The 12,610-nt window shown below is 39.6% G+C and overlaps 1 protein-coding gene across 17 annotated transcripts in view; it reads right to left on the reverse strand.

Annotated features, from left to right (window-relative positions):
- frmd4a (FERM domain containing 4A) overlaps window positions 1-12,610 on the reverse strand; it is a 164,323-nt gene that overhangs the window by 9,002 nt on the left and 142,711 nt on the right. For 8 of the 17 annotated variants that reach the window (XM_084409663.1, XM_084409675.1, XM_084409661.1 and 5 more), the window contains exons 12-16: window positions 11,448-11,524; window positions 9,243-9,384; window positions 8,261-8,402; window positions 4,188-4,321; window positions 447-569 (exon numbers count right to left, since the gene is read on the reverse strand). In XM_084409663.1, coding sequence (XP_084265789.1) covers window positions 447-569; window positions 4,188-4,321; window positions 8,261-8,402; window positions 9,243-9,384; window positions 11,448-11,524 — 618 coding nt within the window. Of the gene's footprint in view, window positions 1-446; window positions 570-4,187; window positions 4,322-8,260; window positions 8,403-9,242; window positions 9,385-11,447; window positions 11,525-11,703; window positions 12,461-12,610 lie in introns of those variants that run through there. The other 9 variants (XM_084409660.1, XM_084409674.1, XM_084409672.1 and 6 more) reach the window with 3 other exon arrangements.

Here is a 12,610-nt window from a genome sequence, read left to right on the forward strand (position 1 = left end):
CTCTTATCAATGCCTTCGATTAATCACCCAAAATCAACAATCATCAGTCATGTAAAAGGCACATACACTCCGAGGCGAAGATGACATTGTAACCTCATATAACTTCAGCTTGCTTCTTTCACACACACATTCACAAAGCTAAGCTCTTTTTTGGGTTTTGTAATCCTGCTCCTTTGGCTGACACTCAACACATACACTGCACTATCACCACTTCCCCTGATCATGCCAGACTGGAGCTATTTATAGACCCCTGCACACAAACATGAGCATCTGAGTCTGAGTTTGGCTTAAAGGGCAGTTTATGATGAAAAAATTGTGCAGCATTCGCTGTGGTCAGGGGGTCAGAAGTTTGAACGGTACCAACTAAATCAGACTATAAACAGGATGCCCACTCAGCGAGGTCGTGACAGTGGTCAAAGGGTGGGATGAGGTTGGATGTCACTGACCTCTCCTTTGGGCTGGATCTTCTGCTCATCCAATTTGAAGGCTGTGCCGATTTTGCGTCTGACGGTGGGCGGCTCCTCGCCGGGGTCCAGAGGGTACTCTTTTGGAAGTTTTCCTGTTAGCTCCTGAAACAAATCATACTATGTTACACTCTTAATCCAGCTGTTTGTGTAAGTGTTTATTCATATAGATATAGATTAAAGGGATAGGCAAGGCAAGGCAAGGCAAGGCAAGTTTATTTATATAGCACATTTCATACACAATGGCAATTCAAAGTGCTTTACATAGAAGAAATTAAAATAATAAAAAGAAATAAGAATAATTAAAACAGTTTAGAAGAATACAAAATAAAATACAGTACAAACAGTCGGACGAACATTGGCACAGTGCTCATTCAGTAAATGCATAGTTAAACAGATGTGTTTTGAGTCTGGATTTGAATGTGACTACTGTAGGAGCACGTCTGATCTCCTCTGGAAGCTGGTTCCAGCTGTGGCTGGCATAATAGCTAAAAGCGGACTCGCCATGCTTAGAGTGAACCCTTGGTATTTCAAGCTGATATGATCCTAATGATCTGAGTGATCTGTTGGGTTTATATTCAGTGAGCATATCTGCAATGTATTGAGGTCCTAGGCCATTGAATGATTTATATACCAGTAATAATACTTTAAAATCAATCCTAAATTTAACTGGGAGCCAGTGTAAAGACCTGAGGACTGGTGTGATATGTTCATATTTTCTGGTTCTGCTCAGAATCCTGGCGGCAGCGTTCTGTATGAGCTGCAACTGTCTTATGGTCTTTTTGGGAAGGCCAGTGAGGAGTCCATTACAATAATCCACCCTGCTGGTGATGAAATCATGAACAAGTTTCTCTAAGTCTTGTCTGGAAACAAAGCATCTTATTCTTGCTATATTTTTCAGATGATAGTATGCTGATTTAGTTATTGCTTTGACATGACTACTGAAACTAAGGTCTGACTCTAGTGTCACACCAAGATTCCTGACTTGATGTTTAGTTGTTTGACCCCTAGAGTGAAGGTATGCGTTCACCTTGAGAACAAACATCTTTGTTTCCAAACGCAATGACTTCAGTTTTGTCTTTGTTTAACTGAAGAAAGTTTTGACACATCCAACTGTTAACTTCATCAATGCATTGGCACAGGGAGTCAATGGGGCTGTAATCGTTAGGCGATAGGGCTAAGTAGATCTGTGTGTCGTCTGCATAGCTGTGGTAAGCAATTTGGTTCTTTCTCATTATTTGGCTCATTGGGAGCATATACAGGTTGAACATGAGTGGTGCAAGAATTGAGCCTTGAGGGACTCCGCATGTCATGGATGTCCACTCAGACTTATGGTCTCCTATACTCACATAATAACCTCTCCCATCTAAGTATGACCTGAACCATTTTAGGACTATCCCAGAAAGCCCCACCCAGTTTTCCAGCCTGTCCAGAAGTATGTTGTGATCGACAGTGTCAAATGCAGCACTGAGGGCGAGTAGTACCAGCACTGATAATTTGCCTGAGTCAGTATTTAAGCGAATATCGTTTATTATCTTTATGAGCGCTGTCTCTGTGCTGTGGTGCGGTCGGAAACCAGATTGAAAATTGTCAAAGTATCCATTCGAGCATAAGAATTTGTTCAGCTGATTGAAGACAACTTTTTCAATGATCTTACCTATGAAAGGAAGATTTGAGATCGGTCTATAGTTGCTTAATATGGTCTTATCCAGATTGTTCTTTTTCAGGAGGGGCTTGACAACTGCAGTTTTCAGGGAGTTTGGAAAACTCCCAGAGAGAAGTGAAGCATTTACCACTTCTAGAAGATCTGCTTCTAAACTGTTTAACACACTTTTGAAAAACGATGTGGGAAGTGTGTCAAGAGCGCAGGTTGATGTTTTAAGGTGCTGTACGGTTTCTTCCAAAATTTTGCCATCAATTTCTTTGAAATCAGACATAGTAACTACTTTCTCAGGTGGTTTGATCTGTCTGACCCCAGCGCAAGTCAAGGATGTGCTGATCACCTTTCTGATATTATTGATTTTCTCAGAGAAGAAAGAAGCAAACTCACTGCACTTGCTGTCTGAGAGCATTTCACTGGGAATCTGGCTTGGGGGGTTTGTCAGTCTCTCTACAGTAGCAAAAAGAGTGCGTGTGTTGTTTAAATTGCTGTTTATAATATTTGAGAAGAAAGTCTGTCTAGCTTTGCCTAGTTCCATATTGAAAGCATGAAGACTGTCTTTGTAGATGTTATAATGGACTACAAGTTTTGTCTTCCGCCACATGCGCTCTGCTTTTCTGCATTGTCTTTTCATATTTTAGTATGAATAGTTCACTTTAGTTCACTTTGAAATAAAATGTTGGTATGTTTTAGCTTACCTCAAGGGCATCCAAGATGTAGGTGTCTTTTTTTCCGCAGTAGTTTCAATTTTTATATTTTTAGGTCAATATTTTTTAGGTCATATTTTTACTTTCTTGTCTGTCAGTCATATAATGCAGGTCGATGGTCACTGTCTCAAAACACAAGCACAGAGTCCAAATTAAAACAATTCCCCATCGTCCAAATTAAACAATTCCCCATCGTAAGTACACATTGATGGCCTAAGACACGAAACGAGCGGTTTGTGTGAGAAAACGAACAGTATTTATATCGTTGTTATCTCTTGAACACAGCACACGTCCAAATGATCTGACGGCGTGGGCGGGTATAGATATATAAATAGATGTCGCCTTGGCTACTGCAGTTCATTGGAACGAAACCGTAGCCATGCGACATTTAGTGTATATATCTATACCCGCCCGCGGGCGGGTATAGATGTATACACTAGATGTCGCCTTCGCTACTGCAGTTCATTGGAACGAAACCGTAGCCAAGGCGACATCTATGTATATATCTATACCCGCCCGCACTGTCAGATCATTTGGACGTGTGCTGTGTTCAAGAGATAACAACGATATAAATACTGTTCGTTTTCTCACACAAACCGCTCGTTTCGTGTCTTAGGCCATCAATGTGTACTTACGATGGGGAATTGTTTAATTTGGACGATGGGGAATTGTTTTAATTTGGACTCTGTGCTTGTGTTTTGAGACAGTGACCATCGACCTGCATTATATGACTGACAGACAAGAACGGTTTGACCTAAAAATATCAAAATTGAAACTACTGCGGAAACAAAGACACCTACATCTTGGATGCCCTTGAGGTAAGCTAAAACATATCAAAAATTAATTTCAAAGTGAACTATCCCTTTAAGATACAAGTTCTGATCAAAACTTTTGTGAGCAAAATCCAGACTTGACTGTTTGCAACGCAGTTTTTAGTCATCCTAAGGTGTGCTTGCATTGTGAAGGTCATTTCAAACAGAAGTGTGCTGCATTATCAGATACTTTGTTTTGTTCAAAATCTACAGCAGCACTTCATGTAATCCCAAAATGCACTGCTCAATGTTAATGCAAGATAGCAGAGAAAGTTAATAATTGACAATTAAAAAATATAAGTACAAGTATATTAGATACTAATTCAAATTGTAAATAGAATTAAGTGGCTAATTTGAAGCCCTTTTCATGATTTGAAACACTCTTCACACAAAAATATTGAGTGGAATTGTCTTTGTTCTTCTCTGGCAAATACACAATAAAAAAAGAACAAGAAAATTCTGCCAATGTAGATTGTAGACAGCAAGTCAACTAAGGTTTTCAAAAAGCCGTTATGCTGAAGTGAAAGGTTGTTTCGGTACTTACCGCTTCTCTGATGCAGATGCTCTTGAGTTCCTCTATTCTCTGTCTGAGCGTCTCCTCCAGTGCTTCCTGTCTGGCCCTCAGAGCCGCCAACATGTCCTTCTTTGCGGTCTGGGAGCTGTCCGACTCTTGAGAGCCTACAAATACACACACACACAGGGTTAGATCAAATCTAGGGTTGACATAAGTCACATTTGACCAAATACGTATATGTGTGCGTGTAACCTAAAGATCAGAGATCAAAGATCAGAAACATTTAAAGGTCAAATAAGCATCAGCAGCTCCAGATTTCAGCTTAAACAATCAGACTGACCTTCTCGCTTATTGAGAGGGTGTGTACTTCACCTCTTTCGACGCTCTGAAAGGGGAAGAATGTGTGTGTGTGTGTGTATTTTCGGACAGACCTGAACAAAGGGTCCTAATTGTTTAGCAGAAACTCCATGTGGATCAGAGCATGGAGCAAAGCTGTGTGTGTGCATGCATCAAGGTCTGAGATGTTTACAAGGAAGCCAGCGGAATATTTTGGAAAGATTGGCAAGGATTACATAACAACAATACCTTAATATCACCAGACAATGCTAAAGAAATGAAATCAGTGTTTGTTTACCCAGTGGGAAACAGCATCATGGACAGATAACTGCATCTCTGCAGAGGAACATGATGTGTCTGGTGTGTTTAGAAGGGCGTAATGAGCGTGTGTGTGGGCAGGTCTGGGAATCAGTGAAGGGTCAGCAGTAATAGAGAGAGAATATGACCGGGGTCACTGGCTGTGTCGCTAGTGCCCAGTCAAGCCTGTTATGTGTGTGTGTTTGTATCTTTGGTCTAGGGCTGCACAAAAGCCCTGAAACCAAAGTGTGTCCTGTCACTGTAAATCAGGCAATATCGCATGGCATTTGGCAATCTTCCATATTGTAACATACACTAGCGTTGGGGTCAGTAATAATTAGATTTTTAAAAGAGATTAATAGTTTTATTCAGCAAGGATGCATTAAATTGATCAAAAGTGACAGACATTTATACTAATACAAAATATTATTTCAAATAAATGCTATTCATCAAAGAATCTTGAAAAAAAAAAGTATCAGAGTTTCCACAAAATATTAAACAGCTCAACTGTTTTCAACATTAATAATAATAAGAAATGTAAAATCAGCAAATCAGCATATTAGAATGATTTCTTAAGGATGTGACACTGAAGACTGGAGTAATGATGCTGAAAATTCAGCTTTGCACAATGAAATATTTGAAAATAGAAACTAGTTATTTTAAATTGTGATAATTATTATAATAATTATAATTAAATAATAATTCACAATATTTCTGTTTTACTGTATTTTTTTGATCATATAAATGCAGCCTTGGTGAGCATAAGAGCTTTTAAAAAACAGGCCCCAAACTTTTGAACGGTAGTGTATTTTGGAGTAAAAAAATATTCACAGTGACATAAAATGAAGTAAATATGATCCATTTGAATGTCGTATGGACTATAAGCTCCAAAACCAGCTGTTAGGTGAGCACTTCTAATGGCACATTTAAACAGCTGTCTTCCCAGAATCACTATGAACATACAAGTGAAGCAGAGTGGGAATTGTTGCCTCCAAGTTCCTGTGTGTGAGAGAGACAGGAGAATTTAGCTGCAAAGAGCTTTTCCACTCCACCAAGTCTGGAACTGCTGAGAAGCTAAATAAATCATTTTTGCTTCCCATTGGAAAATGTCCAGCACAAAGATGTGAAAAGAAAGACATTAGGAGAAAAATCAGTTATGGGTGGGGTTCATGGGAACTCCAGAGGGGCAGAACTTTCCTGCAGTGAACCTATGAAGCAAATCTACTGCAAAGAAAGGCACCACGCTGCATGACACACAAAACTCAAGCATAATTCTGTCACTGGAACAGAGGGACATTGTTTTGGAGAGTGTCTCTGTGAAATCTCTCTATCCTTTCAGACACTACAGGAGAAAAGGGGTCTCCTGTAACATCTGACGACTTTACAGAGCAATGACACACACACATGCACATTTAACTGTAGTGTATTTATAACAATGCACATATTCAACTTTATTCAGCTTGAATTTGCCACAAACAGCATATTAGCATGATTTCTGAAGGATCATGTGACACTGAAATCCGGAGTAATGCACAACAACTTTTTGTTTTCTACTTATATAAGCAAAACTGCATGGGCAGAAACAAATAATACCAACAACAATAAAGTATAACAGCCTAACTTTTCACAATGCAACTAAAACCAGTGGTGGAGTTATTTCCCTCCATTATGTCCCACTGAATAGTCTTTTTAAAGTGAATGTGAAATCAAAATAGATATTGTTTACTTAATGCCTTATTGTGCACAATTCATGCATGTTTTTCCAAAGAAGAAACTTTCTTTGTGATCTGACATTACTGAGTATGACTCTATTTTGGATTCTCCAATCAATTCCAATTGGATAACATCAAGTGCTACTATACATTTTTTCTCTTTGACCTTCCACTAATCTATCACGTGTGGTCAATGATTAAGAGGCTGAAGAAACAGCCCAGATGAAAGGGGAGATCATATGACTGACACCAGTCCTGCTATGAGCTAATTTAATTCATGATATCGGACACCACGGCAAGAGTCCAAAACCAGCATCAAGACAAGCTGTTCTCACTCTCACCCCATAGAAAATTTACACACATACCCACACCCCAAAACTCCCAGTGTATGACATCATCATCACCATGAGATCATAAACACTGAATTCACACATATAATAGGAGAATATGAAGCCAAGTGCACACTACAAAAGTTTTTTTTCAGTATAAGTTTTTTTTTTTTTTAAATAGAGATTGCAATTCTCCCACGATTCCGAATAGACAACTAAACAAAATAACATAATAATAATTGTAAAAATAATCATTAAATAATAAAAAATAATCATTTTCTAGAGGTTCTGACAAAATGTCAATTGCCCATTAATGTAATATAACTATGTTCATATGAGTAAATGTGTGTTCTTCATACGTGCTTTTGTTTTTGTTTTTAATATTGTTGTTTTCTTTTAGCAGTCAGTTGATTTTAGGTTTAGAATGTAATGTTTGTATTTAACCCTTTTTCTTTCTTATAATGTACAGCATAGCCAACATAGATACATTCACAATATTTGTTTTCATAGGCTTTATATTACACGTTGTGTGGAGGACAGCACTGGGCAGGGTGTAACAATAACATGTTGTAACAAATAATGGATAAAATTTTTTTTTATGTAAAATAATTATGTTGTATTGTATAATAAAGGTTAAGAAGGCCCATCTATCACTGTTTTCCATGTTCATAGAGTTAGTTTCTGGAGCAAATATATAGGCTATAATCTGTGTTTACACAGCTTTTTTAAAAATGGCGGATGCTGGTGTTTCGCGTGCGTTCGGCCAATCGCGTACACTAACGTGTAGGTCCTATAGTGCTGGTTTAGACCCTACTCTGAAGTAGGAGCTAAATTAGTTCCTCCAAAAGGAGTTCCAAGAACTAAAATCGCTCCTAGTTCCTGCGGCGCGAACGGCAAAATCCGGCTACTTCCGCCAATAGTTCTAGGAACTATGAAAAGGATCCTGTGGTGCGAAAGCCCCTATTCAGTAATCTGAATCGCTATCGGATAATAACTGAATTGAGCTGGATGATGACAGCCTTCTGCAGAGCTGCTTTATATATCAAAATTGTTTCATAATTTATACATTTTGCAGTATTGACACTATTGAACTGATTTCAATCACTGAACTGACTCAAGCTGAATAATGACACTATTGTCTTCAGTAGAGCTGCTTATTGCGGAATTGAATTAGTTTCGTAATTGATGAACTTTACAGTTATTGAACTGAACTGAACCAACACTGGCTCTTCATATGAATAATGACACTGTTGTCTTCTGCAGAGCTGCTTATTGCGGAATTGAACTACTTTCGTAATTGATGAACTTTACAGTTATTGAACTGAATTCTGTTTGCGTCATTGATTCTGTTTTCCTGTTTTGAAACAATCTGTAAAGTATAAAGCGATATATAAATAAAGGTAACTTGCGAGCATATGTGCGTTCTGACCTGAGGACAGTAGGCTCCCGCTGCTCCCGCTGATGATTTTGCCTTTGCTGCCCATGTTGGCCAGTTTGGAGGTCTTGAGGGTTCCTGTTTCTGTCAGGTCTATGGCTATCTCGTTCAGACTGCGCGCTGCGTGGATCTTACTCTGAGAGACAGAGACAGAGAGAGTGAATGTGCTTGCCAGCTGTGACGAGTGTGTCAGAATTTTCCAGGAGACGAACATTCCGCAGCTTTTAAAAGTGTAACAGAATCCATGAGCAAGATCAGAGACAGATAGTTGTGTGTGTGTGTGTGTGTGTGAGTGAAAGAGAGAAAGTTAATGTAGCCCTGATGATTGCAGAGAGATGGTAGTCTAGACAGTGAAATGGTTAGAGGTAGACCACAGAAACACACAGGAAGGTTGTTGTAGTAAGAAAAAGGTTAACAAGCAAACACACACACACACACACACACACACACACACACACACACACACACACACACACACACACACACACACACACACACACACACACACACACACACACACACACACACACACACACAGAGAGATACACACACACACACTCTTGTACATCTATCTTTGTGTATCTATTCATTAACACAATGGAATCTCTAGCTCCAAACCCTAAGCCAACCCATCACAACTAGTGCCTAATCCAAACCCTTACCCTAAACCCAACCTAACCTAAATATAACCTTATCCCTAAAAACAAATATTGACCCTCAAACAGGCCTTTAAATGGGTCTCAGAAAGTGAGGACTGGCCAAAATGTTCCACTTTCCTCTCTTTGTCCTCACACCGATGGTCTTAAACTCAGTCTAAAAATGGTCCGACAGTCTAAAACCAGTCCTCACAAAGATAGTTGTACAAGTACACACACACACACACACACACACACACACACACACACACACACACACACACACACACACACACACACACACACACACACACACAGCCTAAAAACATAAACACACTTACTTTGCTCTGTTTGCGGTCCAGGTAGAACTGGTGTTGGCTGATGGCCATGGCCCAGATGGATTTGATGAGGGTGGGACAGGCGTACCAGGTGTGCACGGCGATGCCACTGTGACCAAATGTCCTCCGCGTTACCGACGCCCTGCAGTTGGAGCAAACACAAACCGACTTTATATTCACTGAATTTTATGACATTGTCAGTGCAGAAACGGATGTAAAAATGTTTATTATTGGCCAAACACATTCAAAACACTGTTATGTATTAACAGATGCACAGCATATTTGTGTTTGTCTTTTCAATAAATACACTGTCATAAAAGGTTACTACCTCTAAATTAGAAGAACTACATTCAAGGTAACTACAGCCAAAAAAAAAAAAACCCCACTGTTGAGCATCTTGTTGCTGACTAATAAAGCTAATGCTAAGACAACGCTTATTTGATCTAAAATTTATTAGATTTTTATTCCTGTGATGCAAAGCTCAATTTTCAGCATCATCACTCCAGTCTTCAGTGTCACATGATCCTTCAGAAATCATTCTAATATGCTGATTTGCTGCTCAAGAAACATTTCTGATTATCAATGTTGAAAACAATTGCGCTGCTTAATATTTTTGTGGAAACCATGATGCCCTTTTTTTTAGGATTCTCTTATGAATGTTCTGAATAAAAGTTTTATATTCATTTGTATTCATTTCTTTTTTTAAGAAAACAAAACAAACTTTTGAATGATAGTGTATACTAGAGAGACCATCCATTTAAATTATACTGTCTGCCATATTATTAGCAACCTGTAAAATATATATTTATGTGGGAGATATGAAATGTGAACTGGTGTTAGCACATAGTACTCCTGACAGTCCTGTAATGTATCGGCTTAACATACCACACACAGTGTAGCCCACATACACACACACCATTTACACTGTGGTCAAACCCAGCGCACGTGTGTGTCCAGTGATGGGCTTTATAAAAACCTCCAGGCCTCTCCACTAGAACAAAGATAAACAGCAGACCCTCGTGTTCTGACTCTTATCAAAACGATATTAGCGTGTGTGTGTGTGTGTGTATGTGTGTGTGTGTGTTGCAATGACTCTAACTGAATGACAGTGAACCTAACAAGAAGTAAAATACATTATAGACCCTCATGCTGCAAAATAAACAGATTGTTTCATCTTCCTAAACTGTTTTGCTCTCTTTCATGTCTTATTTCCCCAGCCTCCAGCATTTCTGTGAACTCCCTCCGTGTTCTCCTCGTTTCTGGGCTGTCGTGGTTGTTGTTTGAACAGCGTGAATGAGGCGGTTTATCTGTCAGCATCTGAGGCAGCGTGTGCTGCTGCTTTTGGCAGCGTCTGCTCTCCTAAAAGACTAACCAGCCCTCAGCACGCACCAATGATGTCATAAAGGTCTGATTAAAACGTAAACACATCTTAATATCGATGGAGAGAGATTCAGAAAAAAACTGAAGATCCGAAACATCCCCAGTTTTGACAGGACGAGAGGGAAGAGCAGAGAATCGGAATAAACTCAAACCGAACCTCGATCTCTACAGATGGAGAGTCAGACAGAAAGAGTAGGGTATGTTTTTGTTCATTTGTTCCAGTTGTATTTCTACGCTCTTCTCCACAGGACACAGGAAGTAAGAGATTTCAATCCAATAACAAATAGCTTAGCTCAGTGGACACTTCTGGATAGAAGCCAACCAGCTGTAACTATGAACATTTACCTCACAATGTTTCTCTTAAGGAAGAGGAGGACAGAAAAATGGGTTTTCCTGTCAAAGTCTGACATATTTTAGAATAAACTAAACTAAACTTGTATAACTGACATGTAAATGCTTTATAAAGATGTTCCTCCATACAAATCAAACTTCATAATCAACCCTATTTTACTCTTGATGCTGTAGAATATCCTATGTTTAAAGCTCAGTGCATCATGTCACTTTACTTCTAAGTAATTCCAATTATTCCCACACTGGAATTGAAAAGAATCAAAGGACAAAAACATACAAACGGGACCCACAAACCGCTGAGATCTTTCAAACGTTTCATGACATCTAAACAAACTTGTCTTTAAAATTCGTGCTGGGTTGGAGTGAAAGTGGCCGCCACAGCATGTCCTGTCAGTGTGATAGACATTGTTTGTAAGCCTATATAGTCCATGACCTGTGTGTGTGAGCGAGCATGTGTAGGCTGTTATGTAGATTTACCTTCTTGGGTCATGAACTTCCACTGAGAACTTCTTCTCCCTGAAGTACAAATTCTCCAATTGTCTCCATTGGAACACCTGCAGAGATGAGAGAACGCTTTAACAACATTCCCAAAACTTCAATCAAACATTCCACGGATGGTGCTCCAACGTCTTCAGACTGTAAACTCCTTCCAGATCAGAAAACTACAGGAACAGCCAGTAAAAGACAATCCAGAACGCAAGTCCAAGCCAAGATATTTTACTTTTTCATTCACCTTTGTGCTTATGGTGAAAGTGTGTGTGTAAAATCCTCCTTGAACACTGGGGAACAATAAGCCCTCCTCTGTATATGTGTAAAATGAGAGAGACTGTTTGGCTTAAGAGAGATGGTGAGAGAAAGCAAGCAAGAGCGGGAGGAGTCAAACCCCGTCCAAGCCTCTCCTCCCTCTGGGACACACACTTCCTGTGTGGGCGGGGTTTATGGAGAGTTCAGAGTGATGTGTTATGAGTGTGTGCTGTAGTAACCCCTGAAAATGCAGCGCTACAGCTTTGTTAGACTCCTCCACTTCTTTTCCCCTCATTCACTCAAGAAACCAGGTTCTGGTTCTCATTACACACCGTCACGCACACACACATGGCTGTCTGAGATACACACACTGGACTCCTGGAGCCATCAGCTGCACAGACACAAAGAAAACGCAAAAGAAAGAGAGTGGCGGAGAAAGTGGTGTGAATATGCGCTCACTGAATATATTGCTTTCATTTAATAACAGGAGAGAGAGAGCACTATACACTCTTTCCAAGCTAAGCTATATAAACTATGCATAATTACTGTTAATATCATTATTAAGAGCATTCCCTTGCAAAGACCTTGATATAAGGGAAAAAAGAAGAAAAAGAAAGGAAAAAATGATGAAAAATGAAGAAAGGATGGAAGAGAGTGGAGAAGGAAAGGGAGGGGGGTTTGGCTTAAAGAGCTCAAGAATGTTTAGAGCCTGGGAAAACAATGGACAGATGAAGGAAGAGGGGAGGGAAGGAACATAGTTAGTTACACACACACACACACACACACACACACACACACACACACACACACACACACACACACACACACACACACACACACACACACACACACACACACACACACACACACACACACACACACACACACACACACAC

The sequence above is a fragment of the Rutilus rutilus genome (genome assembly GCF_951802725.1).
Source record: "Rutilus rutilus genome assembly, chromosome: 5".
Classification (NCBI taxonomy): Eukaryota; Metazoa; Chordata; class Actinopteri; order Cypriniformes; family Leuciscidae; genus Rutilus; species Rutilus rutilus.